The sequence below is a fragment of the Pongo abelii genome, chromosome 6 (assembly GCF_028885655.2).
Source record: "Pongo abelii isolate AG06213 chromosome 6, NHGRI_mPonAbe1-v2.0_pri, whole genome shotgun sequence".
NCBI classification, from domain to species: domain Eukaryota; kingdom Metazoa; phylum Chordata; class Mammalia; order Primates; family Hominidae; genus Pongo; species Pongo abelii.
In genome coordinates, this window is record NC_071991.2 from 108,974,350 (window position 1) to 108,999,129 (window position 24,780).

The 24,780-nt window shown below is 39.8% G+C and overlaps 1 protein-coding gene across 6 annotated transcripts in view; it reads right to left on the minus strand.

Moving 5' to 3' along the window:
• Nucleotides 1–24,780, minus strand: part of DOCK4 (dedicator of cytokinesis 4) — a 525,542-nt gene that overhangs the window by 169,200 nt on the left and 331,562 nt on the right. For all 6 annotated transcript variants that reach the window (XM_054559683.1, XM_024249890.3, XM_054559685.2 and 3 more), the window contains 3 exons: nt 11,553–11,677; nt 10,234–10,396; nt 5,518–5,624 (listed from right to left, as the gene is read on the minus strand). In XM_054559683.1, coding sequence (XP_054415658.1) covers nt 5,518–5,624; nt 10,234–10,396; nt 11,553–11,677 — 395 coding nt within the window. The remainder of the gene's footprint in view (nt 1–5,517; nt 5,625–10,233; nt 10,397–11,552; nt 11,678–24,780) is intronic.

Consider the following 24,780-nt stretch of genomic DNA (forward strand, 5'->3'; position numbering starts at 1 on the left):
CAAACTAGCAATTCCAAAGGGGAGTTTTTAGGCTTATCTGTCAGCCATTTGGAAATACTACTGATGTTCTGGGGGCTCTGGAGGGACAAAATCTCTAATGATAGCTAAGTTATTTTACTTATCCTCCTAGAGCTAATGATACGCGAATTTTTATAGATTTCGGAGCTTATTTACATTGGAAACCACTCTAAATATGAAATCAATCAAGTGACGTTGAAAATGACCTTTTCCCTTAGGATTCCTTAGACTCTGCCCTAAAAGGTGAGTCCAGGTCCTTGACAAAGTATTTACTGTAACAGCTCGGTAAGAACGGTTTCTTTTTTTTTTTTTTTATTTTATTTTATTTTCTTATTATTATACTTTAAGTTTTAGGGTACATGTGCACAATGTGCAGGTTAGTTACATATGTATACATGTGCCATGCTGGTGTGCTGCACCCATTAACTCGTCATTTAGCATTAGGTATATCTCCTAATGCTATCCCTCCCGCCTCCCCCAACCCCACAACAGACCCCAGAGTGTGATGTTCCCCTTCCTGTGTCCATGTGTTCTCATTGAAGAACGGTTTCTTTAGAACACATTCAGAAGTGAAGTCCAGCCATTGCTATAAAGGGAAACTATCTCACAAATTTAAAGCCTAAATTACGATACTAATAGCCTTCAACACAGCAGATTTCTTCTTAGCTCACTGCAGGATTGAGTCTTTTAAACTAATACTTTACATGAAGAGCAAGTAGATTTTAACCAATACTCTACTACAAACCAGAGCTATTCTCTGTATCATATCTCCAAGACAGATTTAAAGACACATTTTTAACGCATTTTTTTTCATCTCTCATCAACCTTTGATATCATGGGCAGTACCTGTCAATGAATGACACAGAACATGGTTTATAAAAATCCAAGACAATTAATGTTCCTTCAAAACCTTACCATAAACACTACTGTCAAGATTATATGACAGAAGAATGGTCTTTACTTACATAAAAGTCCAGAATTAAATAGTATAAAACAAGGCTAAGTTTAAATTTCTGTCTCTTCCTATTTTTGTTTGGTCAAAATGAAAAAAAAAAAAAAACATTATTAATATTATAAAATAACACTTGTCCACTAACAAAAAATTTAAGCAATATGAAAATAAAGTCATTAATATTTAAGGATATCATTCCAAGCATCTCTGTATGCACATATATACATAAGAACATACAGTTAAGCAATTTTATAAAAATGGTATTATACTAAATATATGCACGTATAAAGTATTAACAATAAATACTTTTCCATGCACATAAAATTATCCTGTAAACATTATTTCCACCTATATAGTATTTCATTACTGTATGGGTATAACTAAATTTAATCGGATCTATGTTATTGGCAATTTAAATTACTTCCATGTTTTCCATATTTTAAGCAATCTGCAATGATCATCCTTCAATCACCTTTGCTCACCTTGTCTTGTTATCTTCTCCCAAAAAATACCAACATGTGTGGGATGGCTGAGTCGAAGGATATACACATTTAAAGTTTATCTACATATTGCCAAACTGCCCTCCAGAAACACAATACTATTCATATTTCTTCTATAAATGCATGAGACTGTTTTCCCTTAACCTTGCTCTCCAATTCTGGGCTTTAAAAATCTCTGCCAATCTGATAGGCAAAAAGGTTTCAAATTTTTTAACTTAAACGGATTTCTTTACTTATTCATGCTTTTATTTTATAAATTTGCATTTATTATTTTTAAATAGCCTGTTTGTAGCATTTATCAATTTTTCCTTTTCTTACTGATTTGTGATACCTCTTGGTCAATTAGGAATAGTAACCCTTTATAAGGGTTACCTATGGGGTTATAAAGCAACTCTTTACAAGCTGTGTTGCAACTATATTTGTTTTATAATTTGTTTTCAGTTTGAAATGTGTTTCAGCTTAGATTATGATTGTTTTATCAATAAATATCTTAAATTTTATGTAGCCAAATTTACTTGATGTTTAAATTTGATTTCTAACATTTGAGACATCCTTAGAAAGGCCCTTCTCACCTGTAGATTATAAAAATGTTCACCCATATTTTTAAGGCTCGCACAGATTGATTGATTGATTGATTGATTGACTTGAGACTGAGTTTTACTCTTGTTGCCCAGGATGGAGTGCAATGGCATGATCTCGGCTCACTGCAACCTCTGCCTCCTGGGTTCAAGCGATCCTCCTGCCTCAGCCTCCCAAGTAGCTGGGATTACAGGCACCCACCACCACACCGGGCTAACTTTTTCGATTTTTAGTAGAGACGGGGTTTTACCATGTTGGCCAGGCTGGTCTCGAATTCCTAACTTCAGGTGATCCACCAGCCTCGGCCTCCCAAAGTGCTGGTATTACAGGCATGAGCCACTGTGCCAGGCCCAGTTTTATTTCTTACATTCAATCTGGAATGTGTTTTCGCAAAAAGAGGAAGATAGGAATCCAGTTCTTCCCCACTTCCCCTAATACCCATTTTATTTATCTCAACACCACTTATTAAATGGGCTATATTTTTAGCTCATAATTTGAAATACACTTCTCTCTCCACTGAATTTAAAAAGAATTCAGTATTCTTTTTAAATACTGAATTCAAGGCCGCACAATGATCAGCAGGCTTGTGCTTTCCTGTCGTGGCAGAAGAAGGATTATGTATTATGCTGGTAATATGGTTTCATAATCATAAACTACAAGTGGCCATAAGCTGAAACTGAACTTGTTGGCTCAGTAGTATGAGAAAGAAAAATAAAAATTGTTATACTTGGCAAGTATTTCACAACTCTGTAAATAAGAAATACTAAATAACCCTATTCATAAGAAAACTCAGCTACTTGGGGTTTTTTTCTGTGGAGCAAATGCTTCCTGATGGAGCTATACAGTGCAGGTCTGCCCCAAATTAGACAGCCTACACATACCATACTGAGTTTCTCTTGTGGTTGAGGTCACATTTTTCATGCTCAAATAAATTTCCCTTTATGGATTAGGATTCTTAGTACTAAGTCAATCTTTGTGGAAGAGCTACAACTGAGTCAAAGTCCTCTTTTTGAGAAAAGTTTTGGCCCTGACGACAAGCACCTGGACAGGACTCTGTCTAGGAATTAATACCTGTTTGACTCCTAAATGTTCACGTGGAGAAGCGAGCTCTGCTACCTGTCCCCTGGCATTTTAAGAATATGCATGTCTCTAATCAGCAACTGAGAATCTTGGTATGGTTCATGCTCACGAAGAGAAGTCAACAAGGACTTGATTGGAAACCTAGCACTGCCAAAGACACACCCTCAGACCCATAGGTGAGAGGGTCCAGATGGGATATGCTATGTAGAAGTGATTCATTCTTTTATATATCATTAGGAAATGGGGAGCCCAGTCTTAGTTCTCTCAGCCTTATCTTTTCTGAGCTAAGATTTAATGTTACAAAGACATTTATATGAAGTACCATTTACGTTTTTGAAAATCGAAGCTCAAGACATTGCCTGTTATATTATATATCTTATCGGGGAGCCTCAGACCTAAAGCTGAGATAAATAGATCATCCCTGCAGTCTAGTATATGTAGTTCCTCTGTTTGCTTTTCTGGTTACTATGCTTTAAAATATTTTTGTTTCTTTCTATTTTAACACCATTAGCTTTGTTAGCTCTTTTAGATTACTTTATGAAGAGAGAATGTAAAGGCCAGAAACAGAAGGATTTGGCTGTTTTGTTTGCCACTATTTTCCCAGCACCTAAAACAGTACCTGGCTGTAGTCTGTGGTCAATAAACATGAACAAATAATGAAAAAATGAATGATTAAAGAAATAGACACTGAAATATACATTCTATAAAAATAGAAAATATCAGGTGTGGGCTGGGCGCAGTGGCTCACGCCTGTAATCCAAGCACTTTGGGAGGCCGAGGTGGGCAGATCACGAGGTCAGGAGATAGAGACCATCCTGGCTAACACGGTGAAACCCCGTCTCTACTAAAAATACAAAAATTAGCCGGGCGTGGTGGCGGGTGCCTGTTGTCCCAGCTACTCAGGAGGCTGAGGCAGGAGAATGGTGTGAACCTGGGAGGCAGAGCTTGCAGTGAGTCGAGATTGCACTGCCGCACTCCACCCTGGGCAACAGAACAAGACTCCATCTCAAAAAAAAAAGAAAAAAGAAAATACCAGATGTGTTTTATGTTGCCTCTCATTTGACTAGCAATCCAAAGAAAGTTTTTGCTTGTAATCTCTTATTCATTCAATAATCTTCACTGAACATCTATCATAGGCCAGAATCCCTCTACATAGCTGTTGTTCTCAAGGGGCTCATAAATCTAACGGGGCAAGCTGAGGCATCAACAGATAGTTCTAGGACAGTGTGATGAGAACAATGGTAAGAGATGTGTGCAGATATCAGGGAGCTCAGGGAAGGGCAACTGTCCAGCTGAGAATGAGTTGGGCTAGGAAGCAGGGGACAGTTTCTGAGGGAGGTTGTGGCCCAGGTGAGCCTCCAGGGATGAGCAGAAGATACTCAGAGGGAGAGGCAGGGGAAGGCTGACTCCAGGAGCCACAAGGGAAGGGAAGAGCAGAAAGAGCCAGCAGCAGAGGGTGAAGAACTAGAAAGTGCTGGATGTGGTTGCAGCATCAAGAGGCCAGAAGTGGTGAGGAGTGAGGCAGTAGGGAGGTAGAAGGCTGGCACGCCCTGAGATGCCTGGGATTTATTCTCTCAGCAAGAAGCTTTTGAATGGGTCTTAAGCTGGGAAGTGAAATGGCTGGATCTGCTCCTTAGATGAGTGACCCTAATGTCTGGGCTAGAGGGAGACAAGACCCAGGTCAGCAGGACCAGTTATCATAGGTGAGAGTTGATAAGGGCCTGGCTATTACACAGTTACAGAAATGGAGAAAGGCAAAGGAGGAATATTTTGGAGAAAATTGCCTGTCCACTTAAAAATACATTTTTTACCCTATAGTTCATTATTACTAGTATTCTCAGATAATTACAAGGGGTTCTTCCTTTGCAAGCTTTCTTTTGTTGCCTACTACAATACACTTTGTTCCAAATGATTTTATGACAATTCTTGATTTACAAGAACTGCTAAAGTTGTCATGATGAAATACAGCCACTTCTCTGCCTGCTTAGTAACAATAGCAGACAAAAAAAAAGTAATGCTGACCTTGCTAAATTTACTTCTGGGGATACACAGACCTAGATAAGAAAGCACGTAATGTAGTATTTAAAAAGTTATTTGTAAGGTTTACTTAACCCTATCACAGCAATGGAAAGAACTTTAAGAACAATATACAGATTTACCCAAACATCCACCCCTAAATTAGGATGAAAACACAAATCATCTCTAAAATATGTTCTAGAATATGACCCAATATAGAAACAATACTTTCAAAAAGACATTCCCCCTGAGAGCAATCTTACAAGAGTATTCTTTTCAGTCATTTTTTTCTCTTTTCGAAATGACAAGATAGTGAGGTGCTATTTCAGCAATGTTTTTTACTGCCCATCGCCACCATCTGACTGATGTTACCTTATGCACGATGAGCTCATGAGTGCCATCTGGAAGAGTCCTACCATCTTCTTGCATCAGAGGGACAAAAGAAAACCCAAACAACTTCTTCTCTCCTTTCTCCTTTGCTGTAAAAAACAAAATTACTTGCTTATTTAAGTGTATCTATGTTCAGGTACATAGTTTGTCAAGAAGCATAATCATCGAGAAATATAACCCATACACAACAGTTCCCACTACACAATGCAGCACAGCTTTTCTGATAGGCCATCTATATAGAGCAGCCACCCTCTAATCCCCTCTTCCTGCCTCCTTATCTGCAACTTACATTTCTTGCCTAATTTTCTTTATGGGAATCACTATCTGAAATTGCTTTTTAAAAATTTGTGGATTGCCTGTTTCTTCTTTTTACCCCTAAGTCCCATAAGGGCAGGGGTCTTATCTGTTTATTTTGTTTCAAAGAGTGCTAGGAACATAGTAGGTGCTTAATAAATACATGTTAAATGAATGAAAGTGAAATGGTTTGTTTTGATTACTACCCAACAAAAGGGAATCTCTAAGCTCTAGCCTGGTCCATGACAGAACTTCTTTCCCTATATCCACACACGTAAGGAAAGTAAATCCTGTTGCAGTTACCTCCTTGGAATAAGTTAGGCACATTGAAAGACAATATGAATATTAAACCTATAGTTGAATAAGAGCTCACTACTCTGGAAGCCGGAAATGAGGTGATGAAGTTTTCAGATGCCTAATTAAGAATCACAATAGCTAGAAATGCCAAGGATCATTAGTAATTATTTATAGATAGGGAAATTGAGGTCATAGATGTTAGGTAACTTGTTGTAGATCTCTTAAGTACCATTCCAGTTCTTTCCACCAAGTTTTTTTTTTCCTCCAAAAATGGAGAAAGCATTAACAGAACCTTGTTTGGTTAACTTGACTCTCCCCTTGTACTTAGATGGGCAGAGAGTTCTCCACGGCCAGCAGCCTGTTAAGGGCTGGATGGTTACTCTTTCACAAGTGGAACATTATACTTGAACAGACAAGTTCAGCTTTGGGATGCAGTAAGATCTGAGCTGGAGGAGTTAGGTATGGTGATCCTGAAGATTGGACAAGAAGTTTAGCAACACAGCATTTAATTGCTCCAGGCATTTAAGCACAGGGAAGTGGAGCCTCATGCAGAAAATGGTAACTTTGTCTGGCTGGTGCTAGTCCCTAATATGAGGACATCCCTGAAAATGTAATTATAGCAAAGGACTTTCTTTTAAAATCATTAATTTCAATCCCATAGAGAAACTGGAAAAAGAATTCATGTTTTTTAAAATGTCAAGCAAAAATCACATCAAAGATCTCTGGGAAGAGAGTTCCACATCAATGATAATACAGGAACTTGAATCTATAGGTTCATTTAAGAACAACTGACATCTTGACGACATTGAGTCTTCCTATGCATGACCATAGCTCTTGTATCCTTTATAGCAAAACTTCTCAAAAGATTTGTCTATACCCATTACTCCCCTTTTTCCCCCTCCATCTCATTCTTTAACTCACCTTTACCACCACAGATTCACTAAAATCACTTGTCAGGTTCAATGAGTTCCATGATGCCAAATCAAATTATTCGTCCTCATCTTATTTGATCTACCACTGGCACCTGACACATCTGATCAATCCTCTCTTGAAAAACTGCATTCATTTAGCTCCTGGATTCTCTTCTTCCTGCATTGGCCTTCAACCTACTAGATAGTCCTTCTTAATGTCATTTAATGCCTCCTTCTCATCCTCCCAGCTCTAAATACAGCAAGTACCCCAGAGACCCATACTTGGACTCCCCTTTGCTATCTAAACTTACTACCTAGGAACTCCAATCAGTCTCAGACTTTAGAAATCATCAAAATTAGTGATGTGCTGGAGCTGGATCATACTGGCCCATAAGAGCTGAGAGTGCACATCTCTCCCCAGTTCTACATTCAGCGATGTCATGTTGGAAGCTTGAAATTGGCCATAGTGGGAGTATCTACACCATGGAAATCAGCAAATGCTACAGTTCAGGGATCCTCCCCACCCCCCAGTGCTGGCTCAGTAGACCAACCACTGAACTGTATGTTCTCATTCCCAAGTTTCCAACCTGGACGTTACTCAACTGCCCACTTGACATCTTGAGTGTCTAATAGATATCTCTGACTTAACATGTCTAAAATGCAATGTTTGGTTTTTGTTCCCCAAACAGATTCTTCCTGTTGTCTTCCCCACTTAATTAAATGATCACTTCATTCTCAGGTCGACATCTTTGGGTTACCCCGGACTTTTCTCCTTCTTTCAGATCCAATCTGTTAATATTCTGTAAAAAAGAACTGAACCACTACCATCGTAATGCAGAACACTTTAAATCTCTTACTTGGAAGACTAAAAAAAGCTTCCCAAACGGTCTTTCTGTTCCCACCCATACTACCTATAATCTATTATCCCCTACAGTAGCCAGACGTATCTTCACTCCAAATCCTCTCGTGGTTCGTCTCAATTCAAATAAAATGCACAGTCCTCATCATGAAATAAAAGACTATACAAGATCTGGCACCTCTGCTACCTTCCTGGTCTCCTTGCTATTCCTTGAAAAGGCCAAGCATGTTTCAACCTCAAGCCTTTTGTACTGTCCTCTCTGCCTGGAATCTTCTTTCCCCAGGCCTTCACTTCTTTTAGTTTGCTGCCAACACATGTCCTTATAAGCGAAGTCTTTCCTGATTGCCCTGTGTAAAATAGCAACACAGTACCATCACTTTCTACTCCCTAGCTGCAATTTGAGTCTTCACTGCACTTCATCACTTGCTATCTGATGTACTATTTATTTAGTTTCTCAGCTATTATCTGTCTTTCCTCTCTGGAATGAAAGCTCTGTGAGAGGGGCTATTTTCTTGTGCTCACTGATGTGTCTCCAGTACTCAGTAAAATGCCTGGCATACAGTGGGTGTTCAATAAATATTTGTTTCATGAATAACTGTTGTTTTTGAATAAATATATGAACACACAGATAAATATTTGGAAGCCCACTTTATAAAATGATTGCATTGGTTATTCATAGTTTGTGGTATTATCAAGATTTTTTCCTTCTTCTTTACATTTTGCTGTTTCTTCTGACTTTTAATTATGAAGATTAAAAGAAAAAACCTATGAGGAATTTTTGAAGTACAGGGACAAGAAGGTAGAGATCCAACAGATTTTACTGAAAATAGCCTGTATTCTACTTTCCAAGTTCTGAATTAGAATAATTATCTCCAAATGCTCTTTCTCTCTTTCACCACTATTTCACCTTTATTTTCTCTTTTTCTTACCTTAAAGCTCAGACCTCATATTAGGCCCCAGTGAGAATTCATAACAAAGATTGATGGAAGAAATAGTATGGCACCATTCTAAGTCCTTTATGTTTTCCTACTTCAAGTCCTTTACATGAAACTCTTCTGGGAATTTGGAAGAATTTTAAGACCCTGCTAGCTCTCTTCCTGCATTCAGATACATCCACGCAAGCATAATTTATGAAGCTCCTGAGTCAATTCTGAAACATGCCATAGTTCCAGCAAAAGATAAAGTCCTCCTTCTCTGCCTGAACCTTGGGTAAAATACAACATCACTGTGGTAAATTCACCACAAATCTTTTGGCAAAGCCCCTATTCCTTCCAGACTGGAAAAGAGCCTGCTGCTTCTTCAAAAATGTGATTCTCCTGTATCTCTCGTTCGTTGTACTGCTCCCAAAGCTAGATTCACCAGAACTTTCTCTGGTCACAATGTACACTGGCAGTGCTAAGATATACTCAGGGACACAAGGAATATCAGAAGATTCCTGGGCTGGGGATAGTTGGGGGAGAGAAATGGGGCTTGAGAGGGTGGTAATGAATGCAAAAAAATTGAAATAGAAACATTGAGAAGTGATAACTTTATGGATGGCAACGCCCATGTGGACAAACCCTGTAACAGTTCTATATCTTGGGTTGTTTAGATCTGTAAAATGAGGCCAGATGTGGTGGCTCACGCCTATAATTCCAGCACTTTGGGAGGCCGAGGCAGGCGGATCACCTGAGATCAGGAGTTCAAGACCAGCCTGACCAATACGGTGAAACCCCGTCTGTAATAAAAATACAAAAATTAGCCAGGCGTGGTGGCCGGGCACCTGTAGTCCCAGCTACTCAGGAGGCTGAGACAGGAGAATTGCTTGAGCCCGGGAGGCGGAGGTTGCAGAGAGCTGAGATTGCGCCACTGCACTCCAGCCTGGGCGACAGAGTGAGACTTTGCTTCAAAACAAAACAAAAAAATCTGTAAAATGAGGCAATTACTTCATGTTACTTCTGAGTCTTTTTCCAGCTGACATTATTTGATTCTCGTCTGAATACTGTCTGAGAGAGTACAGTGATGCAGATACACACAAATCAGATATGCATCTGAACCGGCCAAAGGCTTTCTCAGCGGCTTCACATGCCATGAAAAGTCCTAGTGGGTTTCCCCGATCTGTGTGAGAGCTGGATCAGCTCCTGGAGATATCAGAATGGTTAGGGTTGCGTAAGACCACCAGAACCAGTTTAGCTTTTAACACTGTGCCTCCCCTTTCTGGCTAATCTTTCTAGAATGGAACAAACTGATTTTTACAAAAGTAATCAATTTAAGATCAACCCACATCTTCATGACAGCTCAGTAAGCAGGATACCCCAGCACAATAGAGACAGGTAGCCAATGCCACCAAACACTTACTGGAACAATGCCGAAACTCGAAGCGGATGTGTGCGCCCCGGAATTTATCCACGGGAATGGGAAGTTTCAGCAGTTCAGACCACCTGGGACTGTTGTTATGGTAAAGCACAAAGGAGTGGTACTCACTGGCTGGTGGCTCCCCAGAGCCGAAGGAGATAAAATCCTAACAAAGGGAACACACAGGTTAAAGAGAGCTTCATCTAAAGATCTTTTGAAAAGGCAGAGCAATCACTTTGCTCTACCTGCCTGCCCCTCAAATAGCACTATGAAATTACCTCGCTGGTCCTTTGCTGTGTGTTTCTGTACTTGCTGCTGCTTAGCCGGGTGTATCTATTTAATTCTGATGCTGGTCTCCAAGGGTTTACTGTGTCAAGGGTAGACCCAGGTGACACGTGGGAGATGGACGATTGCATGGCCCACTTGGAGTTCAACTACATGGCAAAGTTCCCAACCTGCCATAGTCAAAAGCCTGTTTTGTGCCTCAGTAGGTGACTCACTAAGCCCCAGGGCCAACCTTCTTATTTAAATGGGCAACGGTATGTCTCTATGAAGAAGGGGCTCATGAAAAATACTTCTTCCATAAAAACACCTACTATTCTCGCCCCAATTAGTAAGTAGTACCCTAGTCTTCGTGCCTATTTTGGTCAGAAAGAAAATATATAGGATGAAATAATGAAATGGCTTTAAAAATATGCTACATTTATCTCAGCACTTTGGGAAGCCAAGGCGGGAGGATCACTTGAGGCCAGGAGTTCGAGACCAGCATGGCCAACACGGTGAAACCCTGTCTCTACTAAAAATACAAAAATTAGCTGGGCATGGTTGCGCATGCCTGTAATCCCAGTTACTTGAAGGGGTGGGGTACGAGAGTTGCTTGAACCCGGAAGGGGGAGGTTGCAATGAGTGGAGATCATACTACTGCACCCCAGTCTGGTGACAGAGTAAGATTCTGTCTCAAAAAAAAAAAAAAAAAAAAAAAAAAAAAGCTTCTTTTAAGTAATAGCTTCTGTAAGAAAATTATTGACACAATTAATTATGCAAACTGTAAAAGTTGTTGTTGTTTTTTGTTGTTTTTTTCCTGGCTTGTCTTCAGCCTGAAGACTGCATTTTTCTGCTCTCTTTTCTGAAAGGAATTTTAGTGAATTTAAAAAAAAAAAAGAAAGAAAACTACACAGGGGTGAAGGAGAAGAATAAGATAGAAAATAACGCAAATCAGAAATTAACTGATTATAAATCAGAAAATAACTGATCACATTAAAGATTAAGTGAAAGCAATTATACAGACTTGTTTGACCTGGAAATATCAAGTATTAACATACCTTCAGGGTTTGGCCACTACCGTCTACAATGAACATCGTAACTTCCACATTTCTGGCCACGCTCTTCCCTCCTTTCTCAAATTCTCCCCTTTCAATAGTGATATATAAATCATTCCTCATTTCACCTATAAGGAAAGGAAAATTAAAACCATGTTATATAGATATATTAGGAAATGTAATAAACTGCTCTATCAAGAAAAACTTTATACAATATACTGTTATACATACATATAAAAGTACAAATATTATACATACATATAAAAGTGCAAATATATTTGCATTTTTATAAAAGTGTCCTCACCCTTACTGCCAACATCTGAGAAGAATAAAAGTCAGCCTCTGCTAGTTTGCATTAGAAATACTGTAATTGTACATCTAGGAGGTGAATACTGGGACCGAGTAGGAAGGTATTGTCAAGTCTCACCATTTTTCAATATTTCCCTCATTTTATTTATGAGGTGTGATTATAAAAGGACAGCCTAGCAGGGGTGGCTCAGAGAAACCAGTCTTATTACTTTATAGTCATAGCAATTTAGGGTAGGAGAAATACCTAAATGTAGTAAAATAATAGGACTGTAAAGGGTACAATTACAACTTAAATCTTTTCCAAAATTCATGGACAAAATGATCTCACTGCTGGAAGAATCCAGATTAGCATTTTATGAACACAGATGTAGAATAATTCAGTCATACAGACAAACTCGGCTTAATATTTCATATCATTAAGCTATAAAACAATTGAGAAAGGCCCTATATTCAAATAGACACGTCCTATGTACATATATACTGTCGATTTTTTCTCTACTGGTGATTTATAAAACTTGAGTTTTTAAAAATCTCAACCCTTTCTTATTATTGCAAGATAAAAAAAGAGAAATTTGATGCCAACTAGCAAACTTAGGCAAATGTGCTAACAGCATGCTTTCACTTTTTTTATAAGAATTAAACTAGCGGGAAATAATAAATGCATAGAGAAGTGAGAAATAAGTCAACAAAGCACAACTAGAAAGTTTTTAAAGGTAAATGGTGAGATGGCAAGGTCGAATTTACTTTTACTTAACACATATTTCAAACACTTGAAAAAATCAAAAGTAATACTATTTTCTTTTTTCTTTTTTTTTGAGAAAAAAAAAGGGGGGTCTCGCTCTGTCACCCAGGCTGGAGTACAGAGGTGGGATCTTGGCTCACTGCAAGCTCCGCCTCCCAGGTTCCCACCATTCTCCTGCCTCAGCCTCCCGAGTAGCTGGGACTACAGGTGCGCGCCACCACGCCCGGCTAATCTTTTGTATTTTTAGTAGAGATGGGGTTTCACCCTGTTAGCCAGGTTGGTCTCGATCTCCTGACCTTGAATACTCTGTTTTCTAATAAAAAATTTCCCCATAAGAAAGCAAATCACTAGAAAGAAAAATAACCGTGTAACTATGTCTACAATTGGGAGTTTTATAAAACTTCTTCATCAAAGTGTGCACAAGGAAGTATCCTAGTTCCTCAATACCATGGACCATGGGAGAATATCAGTGTGCCTGATCATCTTCCTCCATAAAGACCAACTTTTTATGATGGCATCATTTGCAAATGACCTAGGCTGACAAGGATACAGGTGGGCCGTAAAACAGAAAAACTGAGTAAGTTCTAAAAAGAATTACATCTTAGTCACCTGTTACAAAGAGTATATAAAACATACATTAGTGGAAACAATACAGAGGTCTCTGGCTTATGAATTTCTAGTACTCTTATACAGCTCATACAAACCAACTTGGGAAGCCAATGAACTTAAAGTCCAGGAGAAAAGCAACATATTTCAACACTTTAAAAATTATATTTGTGTGCTTTGAAAGTTTTCTGTTTTAACTATTTCCTTTACTAATTTTTAGAGAATGGCCCAGTACATTTTATGTTTATTAGACTTTCTATTTCACTTTATTTCTACATATATTTTTTACTACCACATTTAATGTTACTTATTTAACAATTCCATTATAGAATCAACAGCAAATCCCCAAAATTTGTCCCCTGAATCAACTGACTTCAACAAACAAAAAATAGGTCTGGTACACACAATGGTCTGCACATGCTAGTTTAATAAGAGGTTTGGGAGGAAATTCTTGACATTATGTTTCCACGAACAGATTTGGCAGGTAAAAAAAACAACACTCAAATCAAGATACTTTAGAGCAAAATATATTGGCTAAAAACAGCAGAATTCTTTTGCTTCTTGGAGTAAGTGACACATAATAAGTAGCTCTGCTTACAAATAGCCTATAAAACCTACACTGACTAATGGGAAGTATAGCTACAGGGGTTGTTACCTTAGGAATTTCTCATAATGAGTAATTAGCTTGTCCAAACCACACAGGGATTAACTGTCCTGCAAAATAAAGAGTAAGTGTTTCTTGGGAAGGTGCTTTCCACTGTTATCTGCTGGAAGGACATGGCCCCTCAGACTCCAGCAAAGGCAAGAGGTGATAAGGTAGGTTTGCAAGGTAACCTGTTTCCCTCTGTCCATAGGCTAGGCCCAAAGGAGGGAAAATGAGGGATGTACTGCTAGCATCACAAAATTCTTTTTCTATGTACCTGTATTTATTCAATGAATGTTTCTTGAGCATCTCCTGTATGCTAGATACTATTATTCCAAGCCAGGAAGATTCAGTAGTGAATACAGCAAAAATTCTTTCCCCAGAGTCTTGATTCTAGTAGGGGTAAGTCCTTAATAAATAAATAAATAAGTAAAATATATAGCATGCTGACCGATAATAGGCACTGTGGATAAAAGTGAGAAGGAAGATACAGAGTACTGAATGGAGATGGAGGGAGAGTTAAAATTTTCAACAGGGTAATAAGAGAAGGACTCATGAGAAGATGAGCACCCTGAGTAGGCTACGGTGTTTGACAAAGGAGTAAGGTTCCAAAGAGCATTAGCTTCTCAGGCCAGTCCCCAAGGCCTGTTTAGCTCATAATATAGCTGGATTCTCCTATCTCTTCTTTACAAAAGAGATTCTGAATTCAAATACACTAAAAGCGGTAGGTTCACAGGACAATCAGAATAAGGAGATACAGGTTCTAGTCTTTGCTACTGCTATGGCGTGTGACATCAGTCTATACGGGGTATTAGAAACCTCTGGGTATCAGGTTTTTGTTACTAAAATGAGAATAGGGTAAAGGTGGGGACACGAGAGGTGGTAGGAGAGACAACACTACTTTGTTATATCATGCTGTTTCTATACCTTACAAAAGAACCTCCTGAAAATAACACGTTCACAAATCAAACCCCTTATACGTATGCTTTAATTTTCTGTTCTTTAACTGTCACTATCCCTGTAACTCCATTATCTTTTGCAAATCTTTTAGACTAAAACCAGATTTCTTTGAAAAGAGAATACGTGACAAGAAGAACACTTCTCCTGGATGACATTCTCCATGTGCCTCTCCCCAGGAATTTTACAGCTTGCTTATGTTCCAATTCTGCAAGGTGCCACGTTTTGCCAAAATTGCAGAAGGATCAAGTTGAAACAAGTGCTAATTAAAATCAATAAACTTGAGGTTGACTCTGGAGAAAACTCATGAGTCCAAATGGTGTTCAGAAAGCATCTTGGGTAATTAAGAGAGAAACCATCAAGTCAGTATGAAATGGAGTCATAGCACCCGTGTGAAAAGCTATTTCCCTGACAATGTTTATTAACACCTTGTACCTCTCAAATTTATGACTCTGAAAATTTGATGCGCACCACACTTTCTTTCTCTTTAGCAGGCCTGCTGGCTAGGGAGCCTTTACACATATGAAGGCCTTTCAAATACCACTGTAGACAAGATAAAGATAAGGTCACAAAATTGGGAACCAACTCAAGAGCTCCGTGACTGCAGTCAAATGGGTCCATTAACAGCTTGACCTAGACGGGTAAGAGTTTCCATCAGTGGCTGAAAACTGTAATCCTTGTTTCTGTCTTATGAATGCCTTGGATAAAGGCATACAGTGCATGATCACCATAGCATGTACACCACTGTACACTGTACCAGCGGCTTTATCTATTTTAAATATATATGTGTGTGTGTGTGTCTGTGTGTGTGTGTGTATTGCGTATACACACACACACACACACACACACACACACAGGATATTTGTTAAGAGTTATGGAACCAAATAAAATTTCCTGTCCTTTAGGTTTTTTTAAAAAAGAAAATGTGTAAATGACTTAGGTGAACTTAGATTATTGTTGATGATGTTGCTAATGATGATGGCAGTAGTACAGTCCTAGTAGCAAGTGTACAGCAGCAGCAGTACACTTTATTGAGTACCTACTATGTGCTGGGTACTTTGCAAAATGCAAGAAGTAGAACATCTTATTAAATTATCATATCAACTTTACAAAAAAGGCACTATCATTTCCATTTTGCAGATGAGGAAATTAAAGTGTAGGGATTAAGAATGGTGCCCTAGGTATTATCAGTGACCCCACATTACCTATGAAAACCTGTAATTCCATGCAGTAAGAACGGCCATCAAATAAGGTACTGCAATTCAGCCTTTGTCAGGAGAAGTGACTTGAGCAAGGAAGGTAGTAGTCTTGTGTTGCTTTGCATTTGTCAGACCAGTTTTGAAATACTGATTACAGTTCTAGGGACCATCTTTACAAGACAGAGACAGACACAAATGGTATCATCCAGACCATAAACAATATGAAGAAAGGACTCAGAACCCATCACAAGAAGGAAGAGGTAGACAATAGAATTAACTGAACTTTAAAATGTTGAAGTTCCAAGCAGAAAGGGAAACTGGTCCAACATAAGTCATTTTGAGACAATGTGATGATGTGTTCTTGGTCAATACAAATATTCAAGTATGAGCCAGAAAACCACCACTAGGAACCATGAAGAGGAATGCAGGCACTAGACACATGGGTGGGCTGGGTGGCCCCTCATGTGTGTGAAGGGCAGATTAATACCCCCTCCCCAAAGATGCCTAGGTCCCAATCCCTGGAACCTATGAGTATGTTACCTTACAGATGTGATTAAATTAATGATCTTGAGATAGGGAGATTTTCTTGGATTATCAGCATGGGTCCAATATAATCACAGGGTCCTTGAAAAAGGGAGGGGGAAGGGTCAGAATTAGAGAAGGGGATATGATGAGGAACACAGAGGCTGGAATGACTTGGGTCATGAGCCAAGGAGTGCAGGCAGCTTCCACAAGCTGGAAAAGGCAAGGAAGTAGATTCTCCCCTGGAGGCATCAGAAGAAATGCAGCCCTGATCACACCTTGATTTTAGTTCAGTGAGACTAGCTCATCCTCTGACCTCCAGAACTGTGACATGGTAAATGTATGTTGTTTGAAGCCACCTTATTATAGCACCTATAGGAAACTAATACAATGTGACTTCCATATCCAAGCTTCTCTCACTTCATGAGACCCTCAAGGAGGAGGAAGGAATGGGAGCAAGACTCACAGGTAACTGGAGACTGAAGCAGAGCACAGACAGGGCAAATGTATGGATAGGCTGAAAAGTTAACTAATATTATATTTCCAATTTCTCACACAAGATACACTTGAGTAAAACCAATCAGGTTTTCTCTATTTTCTGTCTGTCATTCTCATTTTTGTTTTGCTTTGTTTCTAAAAGAGTACTATGAGATACTGAACTCTTTTGGGAGGTAGCTTTTTATGTTTTGCTTATGACAATTAAGCAAGCAAGGGCACACGATACAACGCCCACAATGGGCTCTCCAGACAGTTTTGCTCAGAGGCAAGAGCATGGATAAACTGTGGTTCCCTGTGGCCATCCCACTCTGAGACAACGCATGGAGATGTGGCAGCCCGTTGGGGGAAGTCCTATACTCTTGGGGCAGGGGGGACCGCAAGCCTCATAATTTGAGAGGTACCAGTCCCTCCCTCTGTCTGATCTAGGGCTGGGATATAACTTCAGGGTGACACATTAGAATCTCAGCTTCCCTCTCTCTTCAGTCACTGTGGCATTCATTGGTTGAAAGACCACCATCTCCTTGCACATCAGGGTTCAGGTCTAAGCTAAGTGGTGTGGGGGTCCAGTGACTAGAGCTGGAGGGTGGTAAGCTTTGGTTAGGTTTAGGATATATACAGATACATTATATATATCAATGTATATTTTGATACAGAGTCTCACTGTCTCCTAGGCTGGAGTGTAATGGCATGATCTCCACTCACTGCAGCCTCAACCTGCTGGGCTCAAGCAATTCTACTACCTCAGCCTCCTGAGTAGCTGGGACTGCAGGTGCACGCCACCATGTCTGGCTAATTTTTGTATTTTTTGTAAAGACAGGGTTTTGCCATTTGTCCAGGCTGGTCGTGAACAACTGAGGTCAAGCAATCCACCATCCTTGGTCTCCCAAAGTGCTGGGATTACAGGCCTGTGCCATCATGCCCAACCAGATTTAGGATATATTTTTAAGGAAAATCAAATCTTACTAGTGCACATCTACTTTCTCCAAAAGAAGGTTTACTGCTGTTTCAATTCCATCTGTTGATGTGCTTTTCTCTATCAGTACATAGTAAGGATATTTATATTGGCCAGGTGCAGTGGCTCACGCCTGTAATCCCAGCACTTTGGGAGGCCGAGGCAGGCAGATCACAAGGTCAGGAGATCGAGACCATCTTGGCTAACACGGTGAAACCCCGTCTCTACTAAAAATGCAAAAAATTAGCTGGGCACGGTGGCGGGTGCCTGTAGTCCCAGCTACTCGGGAAGCTGAGGCAGAAGGATGGCGTGAACCTGGAAGGCAGAGCTTGCAGTGAGCCAAGATCGTGCCACTGCACTCCAGCCTGGGCAACAGAGTGAGACTCTGTCTCAAAAAAATAAATAAAATAATAATAATAATAATAATGAAATTGCTTACTTCTTTTTTTGTCAAAGTGACTTTTATTTATTTTTTATATTTTTGTTTGTATTTTGCTTTAAGTTCTGGGATGCAGGTACAGAACATGCAGGTTTGATACATAGGTATACATGTGCCATGGTGGTTTGCTATGCCTATCAACCCATCATCTAGGTTTTAAGCCCCGCGTGCATTAGGTATTTGTCATAATGCTCTCCCTCCCTTTGCCCCCCAATGCCCACAGGCCCTGGTGTGTGATGTTCCTCTCCCAGTGTCCATGTGTTCTCATTGTTCAACTCCCATTTAGGAGTGAGAACATGTGGTGTTCCTGTGTTAGTTTGCTGGGAATGATGGCTTCCAGCTTCATCCATGTCCCTGCAAAGGACATGAACTCATTCTTCTTTATGGCTGCATAGTATTCCATGGTGTATATGTGCCACATTTTCTTTATGCAATCTATCATTGATGGGCATTTGGGTTGGTTCCTAGTCTTTGCTGTTATAAATAGTGCTGCAATAAACAAATGTGTGCATGTATCTTTATAATAGAATGATTTATAATCCCTAGGGTATATACCCAGTAATAAGACTGCTGGGTCAAATGGTATTTCTGGTTCTAGATCCTTGAAGAATCACCACACTGTGTTCCACAATGGTTGAACTAACTTACACTCCCACAAACAGTGTAAAAGCATTCCTATTTCTCCACACCCTCACCAGCATCTGTTGTTTCCTGACTTATTAACAATCGCCCATTCTAACTGGTGTGAGATATATCTCATTGTGGTTTTGATTTGCATTTCTCTAATGACCAGTGGCGATGAGCATTTTTACTATGTTTCTTGGCCACATAACTGTCTTCTTTTGAGAAGTATCTGTTCATATCCTTCGAAATTGCTTACTTTCTTAAACATAAGACAAACATCTCTATAACATTCTTCTAACTCCAGTCTGTAAATCATCATTTAGTCAGCTTTGACCAAATAGAAATTTGACTTATTTGAACTATAAAGACACATGCACACATTTGTTTATTGCAGCACTATTTATAATAGCAAAGACTTGGAACCAATCCAAATGCCCATCAATGATAGACTGGATAAAAAAGGAGGATTGATTTGAATAATACTTATAAAATAAACAAATAAATCCTCAGATTACTATTAAAACTGGTCCCCAAATCTCAACCCTATCACTCCAGTGTTTTCACTTAAATCTTTTTAGGGGATGGGCATGGTGGCTCATGCCTGTAATTGCAGCACTTTGGGAAGCTGAGGCAGGAGAATCACTTGAGCCCAGGAGTGTTCAAGACCAGCCTGGGCAACATAGGGAGATCTAATTTCTCCAAATAATAAAAAATTAGCTGGGTGTGGTGGCACACCTGCTGTGGTCTCAGTTATTCAAGAGGCTGAGGCAGGAGGATCACTTGAGCCCAGAAGGCTGAGACTGTAGTGAGCCGTGATTGTACTACTATACTCCAGCCTGGGTAACAGAGGGAGACCCTGTTTAAGAAAAAAAGAAAAAAGAAAAAAAAAAAACAACTTTTAAGGGTTAAGAGCTTCAAAGACCTACTAAAAGTAAATGCACTGAAATGTATAAATAATGGGTTCCCTAACAAAGAATGACAGTTTAACCAATGGATTTGTGGGAACAAGTCTCTAAGGAAATAGGGTACAGGCATGAAAGCTTAAATAGTGAAATCATGATGGAGGCAAAGAAAATTTTGCCTGGAAAGAATCACAGAGTAAGAAATGGACATTTGGGGAGCAGGGAAGACAGTCAGATCTTCCATGCCATTCCTGACACATCAGCCAGCTTTGCTCCAGAATGTCTGACGGATGGAAACTTAGATCTTCCTGATACTTAGCAATAGGCCAGGCCCTGCTTTGCCTAGGGTCTGCTAAGATATTTAGAGTTGGGCTGTCCAACAGGGTGACCACTGCCACATGTGGCAATGGAGCCCTTAAAATGTGACTCGCTGAAAAGAGACATGCTGCACATGTACGATACTTGACAGCTTTCAAAGACTGAGGTTGAAAACAGAGTGTAAAATAACTCTTCAGTAGTTTTTCATATGGATCTCCTATTAAAATGCTAATATTTTGGATGTTTTAAGTTAAGTAACATATATGGTTAAAACTAATTTCATCTCTTTTATTCTCTCTTTTTTAAAGTGGCTACCAAAACATTTAAAATTACCTTTGTGGCTCAAATGATGTTCCTATTGGAAAGCACTGATTTAAATAATTTGCTGCTCTCCCTCCCTCTCATAGCCCAGACCGTGGAACTCCTTCAATCAGAGTTATTTGGCTTGGAGGTGGCAGTGACAGAGCTTCAGAGAAAATGTTTTTCCTCAGTTGGAAGTCTGACACTCTAAGAAATAAAGTGCTGCGTGACAGGCCCTTAACCAAGGAAGAGTCCAGAGGACTTCATGATGACTCAGAAGTATATGGGCAGGTACCTCCTCACACCAGGAGACCTGTCTGTACAATAGTGAGACAAGTGGAGAATTTCTGTGCCTATGTTTTTCCCATTTCAAAAAGAGTCTGGCATTGATTACATTCTGTGATCGAAAAGAGTTTTGTGTATGTTCTTGTCCTTGACAGGATCACAGATAATTCATTCTGCAGAGAGGCGGTGACTGTGTGCATAAACTTGGTCCTGTTGGTATAATCATGTGCCTCACCTGTTTTGACCCCTATCAGAATGCTAAAGATGCAAATTAACTCTGAAGGACACATCTAGACAACGAAAAAAAAATTATGCTTGCAGACTGTCAGTGTAACATTGGGATCAGAAATATTGTTCACATACACTTTCTCATGGAAGAATTCAGCTCCAGTTTTCATTAGAGCCACTGGTGAGAATGAATTGACAAGTCTGAAAGTAGCAAAGGAAAACAAAACGATGACTGCATGTTTCCCAGTGTAAAAAATTCCACTGAGTTTTAAAGTTGCTTTCAGTTGTTTAAGGAAATACATACATCTCTCCCTTTTCTATTATGGAAGATTAAAAAGCCAGAGGAAGAAAGGGAAAAAAGAAAGAGAAGGAAGTGCTTTTAAAAAACGTCTTTTGTACTCCCCTGTACTACAGACACATGTCTGGAAGAACAATTTTCCTGGACAGTGTAGACTTCGCATTACAAGGTGGTACCGGAAAGGGACAGAAGCGAGCCTTATTCCACAGAGGTTCACATCCATCACTAAAGCCACACAAAAGCTGCGTAAGCACAGCAGATCCCGGACAACTAATCAGCCAGTGAAGTGTCATCTTGCTTTATATTTTTCAATTTCTCCACGATACTGCCCAGAGACCAAGCTGAGGAATTCTTCCAGCAGCTGGCTGCATTCTGCTCTAAAATGTTTTTTTTTTAAATATATTAGATTTGCCCATCAATTTGCTTCCCAGTGGGATGAATTTTTGTTGTTGTTGTTGAAGAGGAAACCCCAGTTATTTATAGCAACTGAAGGAAATAATGAACAGTTGCAAGGACCACAGAATAGCATGCCACCAAGTAAACAGTTCTATAAACAGTCATTTTCGACAACAGTACCATGAGATGCTCAGGCCGACTGGGTCCCTAAGCTAGGTCAGGTCATCTGAGGAAAACTTACAGGATGTTCTCTCAGCCTTCCTTGCACAAAGGAATTTCAGTCGAGCAATTACAAAATGGTGCAATGGGCGATACTGGTCATTTTAGGTCTTTATTCATAGCAGTCTCATCATTGGGTCTCATAGCTATGCCAGGTGCCTTGTCAGATACAACTTCCTTTGCTTGCACTTACACATGGGATTTAAACAGTGGTTTAGAAGACCTCATTTAAAACAAATACTGTCAACAATTTAAGAGTATTTTATTTGGTCTTTCTATTGTTTTTCCCTTTTCTTGGTTGTGGAGGGTGGGGTATGGAGCACCCAGAAATACTACTACTTAGTATGCTATTCGTCATCTTCTGTCTGTAGACAAAAGGGCAGAAGCTCTTTGTTTCTATGGAAGATCAAACACAAGTGAGGTCCTTTTATAATAAAGTTCATGACTTAAAAAAACTCATTTCTTGATTTGTAAAAACAAGAGGATATGTCAAAAAATTTTTAAATGTAAGCCACAATAACCTGTGTAGCTTAGTCCTATTCTGAGGAGGCAGGAAGCAGAAGAGGGGGAGGAAGAGGAGGAGGAGAAGGAAAGAAGATGGAGGAGGGAGGAAAGATAAGAAGAAAAAGAAAGATTAAGATCAAGACAGAAAGGAAAAGAGAAAGAAAATAAGAGGTCCAGACATACACAAAGAAACAGATAGGTACAGACAGAACCAAGGCTTGTTGAAGATAACCCCAGCTGGTCACACCCCTGTGTTCCTAGGGACAGTGTGAAATTTCTAGAACTCTAGTGGTTCATTACTAAATAATAATTAGACTTTTTCTTTTTTTTTTGCTTTTAAACTTCAAAAGTTTTTAAAAGGCTATTCTCTCACAAAATTATGACTTTCACAGAATTTTAGAAATTAAAATTTTTTAGAGCATAGAAATTTCTTTTTTTTTTTTAGATGGAATTTCGTTCTTGTTGCCCAGGCTGGAGTGTAGTGGGAGGATCTTGGCTCACTGCAACTCCGCCTCCCGGGTTCAAGCGATTCTCTTGCCTCAGCCTCCTGAGTAGCTGGAATTACAGTCACGTGCCACCATATCCGGCTAATTTTTTGTATTTTTAGTAGAGACGGGGTTTCACCATGTTGGCCAGGCTGGTCTTGAACTCCTGACCTCAGATGATCTACCCGCCTCAGCCTCAGTGCTGGGATTACAGGCATGAGCCACTGCGTCAGGCCAGAAATTTCCTTTTAACATTGGAGGTGGGCCAGGCACCGTGGCTCAAGCCTATCATCCAAGCATTTTGGGAGGCCAAAGCAGGAGGATAACTTGAGCCCAGGGATTAGAGACCAGCCTGGGCAACATAGGGAGATCCCATCTTTACAATTTTTTTTGTTTTTAATTAGCCAGGTGTGGTGGTATATGCTTGTAGTCCTAGCTACTCAGGAGGCTGAGGTGGGAGGATCACTTGAGCCCAGGAGTTTGAGACTGCAGTGAGCAATGACTGTGCCACTGCACACCAACCTGGACAACAGAGTGAGACCCCATCTCTAAAAAAGAAAACACAAACAAAGAAACAAAAGAAACATCAGAGGTACAGCCATGTTGGCTATGACTACACAGTCTTTCACTATTGAAGCAGGTACTTGCTATTAGTGCAGTGGAGAACAAAGACTCCGGGGATGTGGGCCTAGAATCATTAGCAGTGAAGACCCTGCTCAGGTGTTACCTCCTCAGGAAATTTTAACGAGACTCCTTCAATAAGATTCTACAACTCCTCTGTGCTCTCCATGCTGCATTCTCCAACTCCTTTCGGGTTACAGCGTGTCTCTGCCTGTGGACTGTAATCCCCCTCAAAGCATGAACAGGTCTTACTCTCGACATCTCCACTGCTAACACCTTGCTCAACACCATGATCACCACTTACCTGGATTAGTTCAAACAGCCTCCAAACCGGTCTCCCTGTTTCTCTGCTGCCCTCCCATATTCCCTCCAGGTATAATCTCTATACAGCAACCACAGTGATCCTGTGGCAATGTAAAGCAGTGTCACACCTCTGTTTCAAACCCTCTAGCTATTTCCTTCCTCATTCTGAATAAGACCCAAAGTGCTGAGTGTGACCTACAAGGTCCACATGACTTTCCTCTTCGAATCTCCATTCCCATCCCCAGTACTGTATTTTGACCAAGTTAGCCTTCTTGCAGTTCCTCAAACAAGCCACGCTTCTATGGCTGCAGGACCACTGCCCTTATTGTTGCTATGCCTGGAATCCTCTTATCTGCACGGCTTCCTCATGTCTTTTAGGTCTCTACTCTACTGCCTTCTCACCTAAATTTCTTACCTACCACAAATCTCCATCTCTCCACCCACTACCATCTAAGACATTCCCTAGCCCCTTACCTACACTGGTTTTCACCTGAGCATTCATCATCTTTGAACACACATGCTTTACTTACATATTTATTATAATTTTCCTTATTACAAAGTAAGTCCTATGAGTTTTTTCTGTTGTGTTCAGTATCATAGCCCCAGTATCTGGAAGAATGCCTTTGTACACAGAAAGTGCTAAATATTTATTTGTAGAATGAATGAACTCATCTTTTAACTTTTGGCTCCTGGCACAAAGTTTTGATTGATGCTCAATCAATGCCTGCTGACTGACTAAATCAATTTTTGCTAAATATACATCCTTCCTCATCAGCAAATGTACTATTCTTATCCAATTCATAAGTTGTAGATGAACACACTCAGAAAACCCTAAATTTCCATAAGCACATAAAGGGGTGTGCTTTTAAAAATTTATTTTC